The sequence below is a fragment of the Lingula anatina genome, chromosome 9 (genome assembly GCF_051362555.1).
Source record: "Lingula anatina isolate TDL-2025a chromosome 9, LinAna3.0, whole genome shotgun sequence".
Lineage (NCBI taxonomy): Eukaryota > Metazoa > Brachiopoda > Lingulata > Lingulida > Lingulidae > Lingula > Lingula anatina.
The window spans coordinates 8,102,523-8,119,180 of record NC_141775.1 but is presented as its reverse complement, the minus strand read 5'-3'; the positions used below and the strand labels follow the sequence as shown (position 1 = coordinate 8,119,180).

The 16,658-nt window shown below is 35.0% G+C and overlaps 1 protein-coding gene and 1 long non-coding RNA gene across 12 annotated transcripts in view; both read left to right on the top strand.

Annotated features, from left to right (window-relative positions):
* The window catches only part of LOC106151030 (rap1 GTPase-activating protein 1), a 135,313-nt gene that overhangs the window by 69,339 nt on the left and 49,316 nt on the right, over positions 1–16,658 (top strand). The window contains exon 1 of one of the 11 annotated variants that reach the window (XM_086996207.1): positions 31–3,114. The exons of the other annotated variants lie outside the window; for them this stretch is intronic. Coding sequence (XP_086852333.1) covers positions 3,050–3,114 — 65 coding nt within the window. The 5' untranslated portion in view covers positions 31–3,049. Of the gene's footprint in view, positions 1–30; positions 3,115–16,658 lie in introns of those variants that run through there. 11 annotated transcript variants of the gene reach the window in all.
* LOC147759860 (uncharacterized) lies at positions 13,900–15,445 on the top strand. Its single transcript, XR_015331227.1, has 3 exons — positions 13,900–14,115; positions 14,340–14,590; positions 14,750–15,445. It is a non-coding gene; the product is annotated as an uncharacterized LOC147759860 (long non-coding RNA).

The window sequence follows — 16,658 nt, the reverse complement described above, 5'->3', positions numbered from 1 at the left end:
TAACTCCATTTGGTTATAAGTTACTTCTAACATTTGACTATTCAAAAAATGACCAGGTATAGATATTTCCTGAAAATAGCCTTATATGTGCCTGGTGTGTATATATAGGTGAAAATCTGAAAATAACTGTACATGTACAAGCTGAACGATCAGCTACACTCAGATGCTGCGACCAGCGACCAGAAAATGACTGTTTATGTCCTTAACAGCTAATGGCTACAAAGACAACCTGTCCTGTCCACAGGAAGTTAAAAGCAAAATAATGTTTGTGGTTCTTTGACAAGTAAAATGACAGCAAAGAAGATTAAAGGTATATATATTAATTTTACACTGTAGCTGAAGAGGGCGGGGACATCAGGAAACCAGTGTTTAAGTCAGAATATCAAAGTAGTCAATGGACTTAAGAAGGCCACTGTGTCACAGATTGAGTCAGATGCATCCTAATTCATAACAAGTGAAAGGAGCAGACGTCCCTAACCTGGACAAAGATGACAATCAGTTTGGATTATCAAATTTGAAATGACAGATTTTTAGTCAGAAGATTTATGGCTGCACAGAGCCAGGAAGTATGTCTCTTCAGATGTTAACACAGGTAGTGAGTGGAGATTGAGGTTTAGTAAGCCCCTACTTAGATGGTCATTTCAAGTCAGATGGATCGAACCAAGTCTAATATGTCATGATATCTCGGTATATGTATACTATGTGTGGATAATTTTGACACACACAAAGGATGACACAACTGTTTTGATAACCCATTGTTTTTTACTTCACCGTACCAGCAGCTTGTTTGAAAATTGGCACGGTTTCTTGGAAGTGTTAAGTTGTTTAGTATTGAAGGAACCTAGGAATATTGCTGTGTCATTTCCATCTTGGCAAAGTATCGCTATAAACTGTCCAGGAGGATCGAGAACTGTCATTTGATTCCTGATTTTAGAGGAAACCTGGGAGTTTGAGCCTGTGTGAACAGAACAGATAGTTTTTAATTTGAAAAACTTTCTAGGATGTACCAAACATATCAAGAAATTCTGAACCCAGGTATTACACCTTTTAAAGAAGAACAATTTACAGAGGAATTCTGAGAATTGATGCTAGCATTTTACTTCTAAATGGTTGAGGAAAACTGTTTTGCCAGTAAAATTAAGTGGCATCTCATGGTGAATCCAATTTTGCTTATAGTCACTGAGGAGAACTGTTTTTGGTGGAATGAGTTATTAGAAGCCATAAGATATATCATTGCAGAAAAGTTTCCAAAGGAGCACTGGATAATGATTTGTTTAAAAAGTCTATTAAAAAGTGTGGTAACTTGATTTGACATTTCTTTTTTTCCACTCCCCTGAAGAATTGTTGTTTTGCAAAGAAATTAGAAAAATTGAGGATTCATCAAAGTTCCATGTCAATAGAACCAATGAGGGATTATTTTTGGCAGAACAATTTAAAAGTGTAAGAACTCATTTCAGTGGAACCAATAAGGGTTTGTTTTAGGCAGAACAATTTAAAAGCATAAGAACTCATTCATTGCCTCTTATTATTTTTTGGATGATAGATGTGCTCTTGAGAGGCTAATTTGTTTGAAAGGCAAAGACATTTTCAGGTCATATTGAAGATTCAAAAGCAGTCTATAGGAGAATGATATATAATTTCTCTCTGTCTGCCAGACTGTTCTTGCTTTTACAGAATTGAATTGATTTACATCAGTCGAAAGCCTTCAAGAATAATTTGCTTCAAAATTTGCTCGAAAGGGATTCAGTTTTGAGGGAAATTTCATTGCAGTCTTCTTGATGAAACAAAGTCAATTTTAAACCAATCAATTGCTGCAGACAAGTCTTCCTAAACAAGACAGTAATTATATATTGTAAATCTTAAAGGAATATTCCAGAGGCAGAAATACAATTATTGCATTTTTACAGAAATGTCATATATCTAATAAACTGTCTTGTAATTCTGAGAAGGGAGCTTATGAAGTAAAAAAAAAAAAAGCCAAACTTTGGAAAAAAATTGAGCAAAGGTTGAAACTCTGGGATTTCGTAGCATCATTTTAAGTCTCAAGGGTCTGAAAAATACCCTTGGCATTTCAAACCTTGAAAGTCATTGGTGTTTGCATATCGCCCCCTGGAGGATAAAAGATTACAGACTGAAGTGGATTAATTGTGAGGAGAAGACTGAGGGCATTGCCCTGAAAGTAGAGATATTCATATACGGTAAATGATTAAGTGTAGAGAACATGGTTTAGTAACAAACTGGCACAGTGAAAATAAACTAATGGTGGCATGACTAAGTGATAAGTGAAGATAAGGCTGTTGCATGTGCATTCTCAAATCTGATTTCATGAAAAATGATATCATAGATATCGGAGAAGATATTCGTATTTGTCCAGAGTTAAGGAAGAAAAATATTAATTGGCATTGTTTGACCTTGGAACTGTTTAATGAATTGGCCATTTTTAAAACATTTGTGTAGGTAAATACACAATGTGTAGTATACAGGAATGATTCCAGTACACAGGGAATATTTCAAATAAACCAGGAATAAATTCAATATATTCACATCCCAAGACATCCACCCACAGAAGGCTTTATTTTCTCTTTATTGTGGTTTAAAGACAAAAAGAGAAAAAGAAAGAAAAAACCACGAAGAGAGGCAGGAACAAAACCAAAGAGACACAGGACAAAAAAGATCGCCAACCAAAGGAAATATTCATAAACCTCTCTGCATGTTTACATGGGATTGTTATTAATAGCACCTACGGAAACCACAGCGGTACATAATTTGTGGACCTAACAATAATAACGGGGGACCAAATTGATCCTATTTGAAATTCTCCTCAAGGTGAGGGGAGGACTTGAAGGAGCTATTGTCATATTTCTCTATACCCCTGGTGTATATTTATAACAATTAGTGAACACTGGAGATAAGCCCACTGTCATCTCTTGTGGAATTGGGGTTATTTTGTCTACGTGTGGCTGCTGTTTCTTAACCCAAAGGGGTGTTTTCTGAAGCTGCATGCCCACTGGGAAAGATAACCTATCAAACCACGTGCGTAGATTTAAGCATGCGTGCAAAATCGCAGAGGTATGATTTGTCGGAGGCACGGAATCTGAATTTGACTGCTTCAGGGTGAGTAGTGTGAATTTATTAATTATTTTATTTAATTTCCATTTCAGCTTTTGATGGAGAAATATGAATGGATATTATCGGTGTTAAAATTAATTGGCACAGTTTTGTCAAGAGGTTACATCTTTTTTCTTCAAGGAGACTGTAACAAAGAGATTTTGAATAGTGGTTGATTTTTAAATCAAAATGGTTTTTAAAAAGATAATCTCTAAAGAAATTTCACAGATAACTGTAAGCTAAAAAAAGATTGTACATGTATGAAATGCTGGCCTTTTGATAGTTATCATATTGCATTGAGATGTGTTTAGGAATAATAATAATAATAGTAATAATAATAATAATAATAATAATAATAACGAATTTGAAGCATATCTTATGTGGGTTTACAGCAAAAATGTCCTTTGAAGTTATAATTAGTAGACCAACAGACACAGTATCTGGACAATTGTAAAAGAGAGAGAGAGAAAGAGAGAGAAAAGAGAGAGAGAGAGAGAGAAAGAGAGGTTCATTACATTGTTCTACCAGTTATAAATTATTAACACTTTGATAAGTGGAGTTTTAGTTTATTTCATTGGTCCATGTATACCTAACTGGTTTATGCATGGAGAGGGTTGGGGGGTGGGGTGGAGGGGATAAACTATCAAACAGAGTTCAAAGAATACTCCATGAAGGGAATTCTTTTAATTTGTACAGTTATGTCCTACCTTGCCCTCTCCATGACTGTCATTTTGGCTCTCTATACTTGTAGATAATATATAGGACGAGCACTTGCCTTACCTCTTTAATGATTACAGATAGCTTGAATTAATTGCAACAAATGGCTCTTTCTCTTTTTGTGCCACTGCTCCTTACTGAATGGGTTTTTTATGTGAGGCACGGTGTGTAATGTAAGTGATTTGTGAGCTATGTTATGTGATAGTCACTTGCAAGTTTTCCTCTCATTATTTACGGTGATAGCTGATTAATACTTGTATCTCTCCACTTTGCTTGGTTGGTGAGTATAAATGTTTTTCAGGGAGTGAATTTTGGTCACCGCACTTCTGCCATACAATGTATGGGAAATGAGAGTGTGATGTTAAAAATTTGTTTGCCAAAGAAACAAATGGGAGCTAGCATCAGGAGGTGTGCTTTTTTAATTTGCACAGCGTGGTCAATCCCCTGCTTTATCTAGTTGTAAATAACTTATCGGACTGTTCATGTTAATTGACTTCCAGATCCAGGCACCACTTGTAACCCAAATGTTTAATTCATTCTTTGTGTGAAATTTACCCATATTTTTTGATATTATAATGCTGGTCAAAGAGATACTTCATTCACGAAGTATGGCCATATAACTAGTAATTAATATTTATCAAAATGTTGTTTTTAATTTACTTAATCTGTTTAAATTTTTTCTTAAATCCTTTTTTTCACTATTGCAATACTATCTTTAGCATTCCAGTAGCATTTTAGCATTTAGATACGTAGTTTTAGAAACATCTTATCACTTCAGCATTCTTATTTTTAGTTTCCAAAAAAAAAAAAAAAAAAAAAAAAAGATAGCTATTAAACTGTTAACTAGCACCTCCTCAAGATGGTTTAGTATTTAATTTCTTTAGCTAGGTTGCTCTCCCCCATTGTACTCTCTGTATTTTAACACACAACTTTCCCTTATAACAACAACACAAGAAAGTGGTCTCTATCCAACCTTAAACCACTTAAATAACTGAGTAGTGCAATCCCTTCATTGCCAGTATTGAAATAACTTCCACCTGCCTTTTCTTGCTCTTTTGTTAACACTGTCATGCTGGTGTAATTCGGCCCACGGAAAGCTCATTCATGACAAGGAAGTTATCAGTGGATGTGAGGACAACACAAAATCAAGGGGCAGTGACGGTGGTCATCTCTCGCATTCATTTATTGTGTAAGCAAGTGTGAGTGGGTCAATGAATAAGCCTTGTGAATGGGGGGATGAACAAGTTAATTAATGTTAATGCTAAGTGATGAATGGAAGAGTGAGGGAAGGAGGAATGTAGTGAAAGATGAAGGCAAATTAGGGTCTTAGGGTCAGGAAGAGAAGTTTTCGGCTCCTGAATGAAGGGTTTAAGAAATTTAGCCAGTATTAATTAGGAAATGATTGATAATGGAGGAGTGGAAAGTAGGAAAGAAAAAAATTAATGAGTAGATAAATTCAGGGGTGGATTGAGACCATTTTCTGTATCTTCCAGAAGATGTTCAGATTTTTCAAATTTACATTGAGGGCATTCAATTTTTTTCTGTTGAAAGATGGGTAAAAAAGAGGATGGATCAACAAAGATAATTTGTACGACTGTCAGAAAATATCTCTGGGTCCACCCCTGAAGTAAGTGTCTGAGGGAGTGGGCAAGTGAATAAATAAACCCTCCAAACTGAGGATTGTACAGGTTGATTAATGTTAATTATAAGAAAGTGATGAATGGAGGAGAGAAGGAATGAATGAACAAACAAATGAGTCAGTTAAGAGTGGAATGAAGAAACCAGTACGTAAATTAGAAAGGGGACAAGTTAAAAAAAAAATAACAACAAATGAATAGAAATTAAGTATGGAGGAAAAGAAAAAGAATGAAAAACTCAATAATGAATAAAAGGAAAATACTAGTGAAAAATTAATTAATGAATTTTATGAATGAAAGAGTGAGGAATGAATAAATAAAAATATTGGATGTGTTGATGAATGAATGAATGAGTGAGTAAATGGATGAATGAACAAATGATAGAATACATGAATGGATGGGTGAAGATGCACAGGTGTTCAGAGTGGGAAAGGGAAAGGGTAAAGACAAGTCGATGAAAGGGTGGATACAGCTGCTCTGACTTTAATTCACATATTGTATAAGCAAACATTTATGAATGAACAACATAATATAGCATATGAGCCTGCATGCAAGTTTTCACCTTCTGAAATAGATGTACTGACAGCTAGAGTTAAACTGTTTGAAATTGGCTAAATTCAAACAACGTTGTAAATTTTATTATTAGGAGTGCCTTTTATGTTTAAATGAAAGAATCCTGAAAAAAGTTTGTGGAGGATAGTCTGCAATGATGCATATAAAGTCTATTAAAACAAAAATGAAAAATTGGAAAAAAGAAACTTCATGAGTTAAAGTTGCATCTCTGTTGAGGTGACTCCCATTAGGCCAAAACCTAACATTATGTAATATGCAACTATTAATCCAAGCTTATCATTTTCCAAAAACATTATAAAAATATTATTGACACATTAACGGTTATAAAAATTGAGGTCTGTCGATGTGAAAATAGAGAAGTAAGACCTTTGATGTTTTAATTGATAATGGTGAATGTATTCAGGTTTGCAGGTAAGGGAGGGGGGTTCAAAACTCTGCCCCTTTTGATGAAGAAGGTCCAATCCGAATCCAAATTTTATCTTGATTTCATGCCATTCCTTAAGTTGGGTTTAACTGAGGGGGGTGGGGGTAAAAGGTCCACATTTTCAAAAAAGAACCCCCTCCTTTGAAATTACTGGTTGTAGACCTGGTATGTATTTCCCTATCCTCATCAAAGGTAGAATTATAGATCAAGGAAGTCATGAAGCTTAGATCATGCACCTGACCCAGAAAAATTATATATATATAAATATTGAGATCTATAACAGATATATGATGTATCTCAATATACATTAAGAGCATCAAACGGTGCCTGTAGTTCATACATGAAGCAAATTCTGGGTCGCCGAGAAAAAGAAGTTTTTTTAGACATACAACTGAGAATATTTTGGAGTAGTTGAAGGTTGGTATAAGGCAGCGATATAGTTAGCTTGGAATTTTATACACAGATAAGATCAGTCACAGCATATTTGATTTACAGTTAGAATATTTGTAGGAGTTAGCACAGTCTGGGATGATAAACCTTACTGCAATAATTGTTGGAATTTTTTATTATCAGGTTGTGTGGCTCCACATTGACCTATTAGAATATGAATGAGATTAATTTTTTTTTAAAAAAAGGACATGCATGCATACTTTAATGTTATAGTGGAACTTGTATAGAGGTATTTAGTTTGGTAATACTAAGATATCCAACAAAAAAGGATATACACACTGGAGATGGCTGAAAAGATGAGCTTAAATTGCTTGTGACATTTTTTTCTCAGGGTTGTTTTAGGGCTCACACCCATTGAAACTTTTATTTAACACAGATTAAGACCCCATTCCCACAGATTTTAGATCGATCTATCCCTGTGGGGAGTCTCACTAGATTACTGTCAGCTTAGCCGGCTTAAGCGTCTTTCTTGTCCACTAAAAGCTGAAAGGGGGTAATAAACTACCATGCGTGCTTGGCTGACATCAATTTAGCGTGAACCCCTAGGGAGTTAGGTTGATCTAGATGGATTGATCTAAATCTATGGGAATGCACTCTAACACAACTCCTCCAGGCTCTGAGTAGATTACAGAAAAGCTGGTATATGTTGGAAACAAGAGAAGTCCTGTAAATCTGTTTAACTGATTGCATTCAGCAAGAGTCCACATGGAGTAAGATTGATCTACATAAATAGTTTCATTGGGAAATGTGAGATATACTCTGGGTGGGGAGGTTGCACAAGGAAGGGTTTTTGCCCTCACTTCACTTGGCCATGATGTTAGGCAATGAAAAATTTTCCATAAATAGGACACAAAAATGGAAAATTTCAAAGTTTTGTCTGGTTTCACTCATTATATTGTTTAGGGGATGGAGAAGGAGGGTAACCTTTGCTAAAGGGGTGGCACATGACACCACCCCTCCCCTCCCCAACACGCCCCTGGATCTGCCATTTAATTACAACTAATGAACATTTTGAATTAGTTGACGGGATTTTCGGCTGCATGCACGTGTATTATGCTATAAGTGAAAACTGTGCATGTGGATAACTCTGTTATCAAAATTCTTATCAAACATGGAGATCACTGCAAGGAATCGTGATCCCTCTGATCTCTGATGTGACTGCTAGTGTGTGCACTGTATATATATATATATATATATAAACGAACAGTATGCATGCAGGCATTGTTGAATGATTAATTGGAAGATAATACATTAAACAATACATTTGATAAAACATAAATATTGAGGCTATCTGAATCCTGTGGCAAATGCTCGGTGTATTGCTGATTCTTGTATGTCTGTGGAAGGTAGGTTTTTATACTGTCTGTCTGTCTGTCTGTCAGCTGGATACAATGTAAAAATATACGTCTGTCTTGTTGGTGTGATTTAATGATGCAGTACATGGCAGATGCTGGTATATGCACATATCTAGACTAGTAAGGGTAGGCATTTTGTCATCTGCTTGTATGAATGTACCAGTATGAATGTCTGCCTATGTCTAGCTGAAGACATATAATATTATCTTTCAATTTATCTGTCAGTCTGCTTATTCACCTGTTTGACACTTGTTTGTTCATCTGTCTGTTTGTCCGTCTGTCTGTCTGTCTGTCTGTATTTACAATAAAGTTTTGTGCATGATTAGAGGTAGATCTTTTTTTTTCATACTAAGCTGACCTCTAGACATATTTGATGTTGTAAAATAGGTTTTTTGTTGTCTTTAATATAACGATGGTAAAAGATATTTATATTCAATTAAGAACTAAAATCCAGTTATGTTCAATAGACTAAATAAAGAAGAATAGAAAGTGTTTGTTCATCAAGTCCTTTAATAATTCCTTTAAGTCATCTAGTCATCGAATTTATATAAATGATATGTTGATAAGTTCCTGGAGAGGTTTTCCTGCAAAGTAATAGTGGAAACAAAGATTTGTTTGATGCAGCAGCTGTCATAGAATTGTCACTGTAAATCGAAAGAGAAACTGAACATTATTTCCTTGTCTCTCGATCCTTCCTCCCCCCCCCCCTCCCCATCATTTTCTGTATGTTAGCTCATCCCCTTAATGATGTCTTACAGGTTTCTTTATGTTATTTCTACATTGTTTTTGAGCGGCATAGGTCAATTATGTTAAATTTTAGGGATCAGCAGGTCAGGGATTTCAGAAGCAAATGACAATGAGCATGTACTTTTTGCACAGGTGGCAGAGAAATTGATTGCAATCAGTGATAGAGTAATTACATGACCACAGACTGCGAACTTTATGTGATTATGTGCAACCAACATCATTGCCACATTGTAAATACATCTTTTGACTGAATGATCTTTGGACATATCATTATTAGAACAAGACAGATACATGTAAATTATCTGTATTCCTTTTTTTTTTTCAAATAAGATAGTGGTCAGTGTTCCATTAAACACACAGGTGGTCATCAGAGTGGTCATCGACCTGACAAAACCACTTTAAGTCACGAAAACAAACCATTTGTATTAAGTAACAGTGCACTGATTGGAAAGCCGTGACAAGGACTGGATTGTTGCTATGATACCTTTGATCTAAGGAAGTCCCAAACATTAGCCAGTGCTGGGTGATTTTTTAGAAATCATTTTGTCCTCATGAAAGTCTGATGACTTACTAAACCACAAGTTTTAGAGCCAAAGGTGTTATTAATTTAGGAGCTGGTAATAGCAAACTTGTGGTATTAATTTAGTAATTAGTGTTATATAATTAGTGTTATATGCTGCTATGTTTTGCTTTTGATTTTTTAAAAATTCTGTGTGTCCTTTGATACCATAAGGATTGTATTAGTATAGGGAACCTTTTACCAAACTTCTTGATGATGTGCTCTTTTGAAATTGATAGCATTACAAAAAAGTGCCCTACAGACATTTCTCTCAATACCTATGTGATCAAAATGACCTCCAAAATGCATTGCCCAACCGACCAATTAAAACTTGTAAACCATTTGAAGGAGAGAGAGCACACACACACACACACACACACACACACACACACACACACACACACACACACACACACACACACACCCATTGTACCCCACACATGTACCCCAATTGCTAATTGATTGTGAAATCCATGCTTATCAATATTGTAAAATGGTTTACATTGCCCTATCATTATAGTATGTGCTTTCCAGGATGATGCTATGTAAAGGTCTGTATATGATTTTGACATTTAAGCTGGCAATATAATAGACAGTGGCCATTTTAGCCAAATGAATCAATTCAGAAATGAACAGACATGTAAAAGGTATTTGAGATTTAATGTGATATATGTGGCTGTGATTATCATGGAAGTTCAACTGTATAGTATTGAATAAGTATAGGGGAGAGGGGGGGAACCAACCTCAAATCTGGTCTGTGTGTGTATATATATATATATATATATAGTGAGAAGTTCTCACTAGACGGGTCTAGCTCACAGTATCAGTATGACTTCCAATGTCTTGAGTCTCGGGACTGAAGCTCTCACCATGGTATGCCTTTTAAAGTCAGTGTAGAAATTGAAGAGTTTGAAATTATTCAACATGAATGTGTATTCTTTGTCTATTATATTTCAAACCTGTTCTGTATCTGTAAAGAATCTATGTTATTAAATAACCAGGAAGTCATTTGGAGGTAGATAATGAAAGCTTTATATTTTAGATAAAAAGTGATATAGGAATGTGAAACTCTATGCGAGTTGTAAAGCTCTGTTTTAGATAAAAAGTTGATACATGCATGTTAAACTGTAAACACACACTTATAGGACCATTATCTGATATACTAGTGTATGCATGTTTTACTTTTGAAATGCTCACAACAGTTTTGATTTTTAATCTTTGGGTATGCTAAAGAAAGACTTCATGTTTAACAATAGCTTTTTCATAATGATTCCTGATTGAATTTCAACCTCATCTCTCTCTCTCTCTCTCTCTCTCTCTCTCTCTGACACTATATCAGGTAGACAGCCCCATATAATAATTCATTGATTCATTTTTGAGATATAATGTTATAAAAATAACCTTTTTCATTAGCAAGACACCACAGGTATGACAATCTTAAAGCTGGTTTATATTGAAGATAGGTCTGTCTAACCTAGTGTTACTTATTACCATGGATGAAATATGGCCAACCCGCTTGAAAGATTCTGGCATAAATCCCCTAATAGATAATGAATAGCTTCCCGGTGGGTTATGTGGTAAACTTTCAAGTGGGTCAAGATGAAACAAATATACATGTCCAGTTTGATGTCATTTCCACTTTGTAATCACACTCCCAGGGGCTGTACAGATTAGTTGTACTGAGATAGGCAGATCACTCTCCACTGAAAATGGGCCTCAGAATCCCCCAGTCAGCATAGTGCTCGTCTGTCCGTATAAAGCTCCTGATCTGTCCCCTTCCATCTTGCAAATGTTCATCAAAGTAATTCTGTCTAGCTCAGAGCAGATGAGGTTCCTTGATAATGTTCACATTTGCTAATTGGATTCTCTGGTCTCTGCCTTTTTATTGCCTTCTATGGGCCTCTAAAATCCATTTAATTTTGGGTTTGCTCCAAGTTTATGAAGTCTGTCCTGTCGTCTGCTTAGAAGAGTCGCTGTAGGGATTCCAAAATACCGATATTTACTGGATGAGTTTGACGTGTATTGCCTTTGAAAAGCTACTGATTCGATTCAGAGGAGATGAAGAATTATTAGATGTATGTTTCAGCTTGGATTATGCGCTATTGTTTTAGTCCGTGTGATTTCGACACACATTTTTTATATCTGACATTATGTAATTAAGGATGTCTGAGATACTTTATTTTTGAAAAGGTCCTTTTGCATATGAGAGTTTTTTTAGTGTGATCTGTATTCAGATTCAACAATTTATCATTTATTTATTATTCTTAAAAATATCCAATCCCCTTTTTTTCATAACAGACAGTATTCAGTTAGCATGTGTACAAGGACAATGGTGTAATAATATCCTTGGTACTTTTAATTATGTTATTTAAAACAAAACCTTTTTTTTCATTCAAGAAATTTGACTGGTAAAAAACATATATGGTAGTGACGTACTTTTTGCATGATGTCACAAATATCCTGATGAAAATCCTGATGAAAAAAAATGAAAGATCAATTTTATATCCCATTAAGAATTATCAGGTTCAATGATTATTCATGGAAAGACATCTGTTGCTGGGTATTTTTAGCAGTATCCTGTAAATATGAAAGGAAGATTAAGAAAGGATTTCCTTAATGCGAATCACGATTTAACAAGTTGCCAGGAAGTGGAGAATTAAATGTGAAAGTGTTTTCAATTCACAGAGCCTGATTTAAATACCCTGTGTCGCATTAGTTACATGCATGATATTTATAGTTATAAGTTTGATTGGGTGAATGGAAGTTAATTGGGTGCTGATTTTCAGTGTGGTTAACTTAACTAAGTTTTGGAATGTGATTTTGATACAACCTGTATGTCACATACTCATGTAGGCTAGATTTATGGATTTTATTTATTTATTTATTTATTTATTTATTTATTTATTTATTTATTTATTTATTTAGTGAATCATGCATTTATTATTCCATCCAATCATTCAATTACTTTAATTAATGAATTAATTTATTTTTTAACCAATTTATTTATGATGGCATTGGATATCCCCCTTTTTTGTAATTATGCTCAAAAACTTGAGATATGCAGAAACATACTCTGTTTTAAATGGGTGCCAGACAGCAGTGTTCTCACTCAGTCTCAAATCAATACTCAGAAAGCAGAAAAAAATGAGATATTTAGAAAATGGGTGTTGTGATTTAATAAACTGGTTGCTGATGGCAATTCCTTTGAAATCCTCTCTGTTTTACCAAAAAATAATAAAATAATTGTGCTATACATAAATGAAATATGTCAGTAATTAAAGTCATTCAATGACTGAATTTTTATCCATGTGAAACCTTCCCATCTGCCTACACATTTACATAAAGATCTCTGGTGATATGAAATTAACTGGCTTCTTTTAACAATATGGAAGTTTATTATATATATATATAAGACACATAAAAGCATGAATGTATACATTAATAACAGACTAGGTGTTGTGTATTTATAATGCAATCAATTTGATGATTAAAGTTTTATGTCTCTGAAGCCCCACATGAGTAACTTAAATTAACACACATTTCCTGCATCTTGGCAAGATAAGATTTTACTGGTGAGCAACCCCATTTCTGACTGCTGATTTCAGAGCTAAACATGTATGATGTAATGAAAAAGTGAGTTCAACACTTGCTCCTTGGAAGCCCCACAACGAGAAGTCAGCTTGATGACATGTGACTTTACAGGCTGCAGTCCCATTTCTGATAACAGACGGTTCCCGACTTTTATGACATTTTAGTCTAGGCTATCCGGCAGGTATACACACACATACACACAGGTGTCATTAAGGACACAGATACACTGGGACACCATTTTTGTGGATTTTTTGAGCTACCACGAAGAACAAGAGCAGATTTTACAGGCAGTATGACCTCAGGCTCAGTGTACATTGATTTAAAACATCTGGCGATATGTGTAAGTTTTGATTTGCTATTTATTTCACTAGATTTATGAGACCAGGGGAAGGTTTTAAAAGGTAATGTTTTGTGTGTTTTTGGTAACCGTGTAGACATGCATGGCCTATGAGGCTTAAACAAATTAAGAACTACATTTCTTGACTTTTACCTTAAGGTTTGCTTGCTACATATGCACAAACTGTACCTTTCATCATGATAGGTTTAGATTTAGTAATAAGACTTTTAGGTTGGATCATTTTTAATTTAACGGATTTTGAAACTTTTCCTTTTTCCTTGGAATCAAAACCATTATCACAACCAGTTGACATCCTGATTATCCGGGTTATCTGAAAACATTGGGATATGACCTCTGTCATCAGTGTGCCTCCTGAGCCTCTGCCAGCCCCACTTGTAACATCCTGATAATGGGGAATACCCGCTTTAAGGGTCTGCCGCTAGATGGCGTGGGGGTGAAAGCAGTCCTTCTTAAATCTCGCAGAATCTCGCTCACGGCTTTACACCAGAGTTTAACATGGAGCCTGTGCACGCGTCGCTGACAGTGAACCAACTCAAACGCAATTTACTTGAATGTGGTGCCATAACATCTGGATGAAAATGTGAATTGACTGAAAGGTATGTGTTTTCTTTTCATTTAGTGCTTGAAAAACACGAATGCTAACTATTTTCCTTGAAAAAAATCGAACATTAGTCGAGGTGTGTGTGTGTCAAATCTGACATGTTATGTACATGTAGACTACTGTAGGTACGAGTAGGCCTACGCTCATATTTTGTTTTAGTAGCACGAAAGACGAAGATTTTTTATACTTAGTAAATGTACTTATTTTTTTCTTTATAAGGTTACCCAAAGAAGGCCCATATATTGGGGGCAGAGCCTGAAACTGTCGATTTCAGGACCCCAGGACAGCCAACTTCAAGAGCAGGATAAAATGATTACTTCAGGAATCTTACCCGTCACTTCACATCAGCGGCAAAGATTGATGTAGCCACCAGTTATGCCTACCCTAAAGCTGACTTACAGGCGGCTGTGATGGACAACAACTATTGCCAAGTGCCATGAAAACAATAATGCATGGATAGATGGAATGATGTAAGTGAAAACAGAGGTCTAATATTAAGAATCAGGCCCAAATATGAGAAAGAATTATCAAACTAGGTGATGTGTGACATCATAGAAATATAAAATTGTATCTTAACTATTTAATGCTGTAACCATCTACCATGCTTTAATGGGATATGACTATTTCAGGTTGAGGAACAAACAGCGAAGGACACTGAGCATAGCAAGTTACAACAAGGAAAGAGCGCAATCTGACACAAGGAGAGACAATGGCGGATCACTGCTTCCAGATTTGGAGAGATAATGTCAGCTACAGAGAAGAAGTATATGAACAAACTGTATGAATAATTGTTGTGTCCAAAACCATTGCAGACACATGACAGTTGGACCCGGACCCGATTTCCCCTTTTTGGAATGTGTATCTCGTGCACGAATCTGGGCATAAAGAAAACCCGCGAATACTATACTAAGTTAGAAGGCCAGATGTTCATTACAAATCGCCCATTCTGCTATTTTGCTGTGTTTACATTCAAAGATCTGTTTGTGGGGTTGATTCATTCTGACGCTGGATATTTTTCTACATGTATTTTGCCCAGGCTAACTTTTTTTAATGAAAAACACTATAGGAAGTATGTGTCAACCAGTTTATAGAAAGTACCCCTGTATGAGATGGTTTTAGCTGCAATCATAATTTTGAAGTGCAATTTTAAAAAATGTTTTCACTAAAATGAAATAATTTGGTGGTGCTATATTCTTTACAAAAAGTACTTATGTGTTTATGCTGTTTTTAATAATATTTAACTGTAATAAAAAAAAAACCATGATGCTATTTTGTAAAGTATTTTAGTGGGATGAAATAAATTGCTAGTTGTATTTACAGCAAATAATTTGGTTTTTCTGCTTTTTAAAGAATTGTCTCTCCTTTTCAAAGTGATGACATAATGTGGTGGTTCTATTCAAGTAAAATAATTCATAAGTACTATTTTGTAAAAAGGAACAAAAAACTGTGTTAATTTGTAAAATGTTTGCTTTCTTTAATTTTTATTTCTTAAACTGTTACAAAAAGTTTTCCATACCTACAGTAATCCATTGGCTGAGAAATTGCAGCTATATATTCAGGAAAGTTATAGCACAAATAAATTATCTAAGTATTACATGGTTTCATGGTTTTTACTATGGACTGAATAATTATTTTGTTTAAATAAAATATTTGGTTTTGCTGCTTTTTAATGAATTTTCAGAGTGATGAAATAACATGGTGTTTCTACTCAAGTAAAACAATTCAGAAGTGCTATTTTGTAAAAAAAGAACAAAAACTGTTCATTTATAAAATGTTTTCTTTCTTTAAATTTTATTTCTTAAACTGTTACAAAAAGATTTCCAAACATGCATTATTCCATTGGCTGAGAAATTGGATCTATACATGAACAAATAAATTATCTAACTATACCTAGTTTTATGATTCTTACGAGGTACTGAATAATGATTTTAAATAAAAATAATTATTTAATTAACATTACCGGTCATGCTCAATACAACAAAAAAAAAAGGATATTACTTAATAACACAACCTTATGCGGGTAGTAGGCTACCGGGACTTATATATATTTACTGACAACTCTTCTGAAATTACGGACATAAGAAAACGCACTTTGATAAATCATACTTCCTAGGGGCACTTTCTTGCTATGGAGCTCTCTTTCCAAAACTTTATAAGTTTTGCCAAGATCAATTAACCTTTTTACGTGTATTCTTTTTGAGGCAACTCGTCTATCTTTAGGGGCCTAATTACTGTTCCTGGGTCAAGTTGTAACTGACCCTTTAACATGGAAGGTGTGTTGACATGGGCAACCCTTCACTTCAAACGAAGCCCTGAATCCTCAAGAAAATTATGCCCACCTTGCCGACTTTGACATTCAGGTAAACAACAATATTGAGGCATGTTTATTAAGGCCAGTACCACAGTCCAACGTATACAATATCCAACATGGCGACTGTGGAAGGACTGAATTCACACTAGCGACACCTGGCGCCAAGCGGGCTGGTATTCCTCATTGATGTGAGTCTCTAGTAGACTGTGAAAATCAGGGTACCTGTG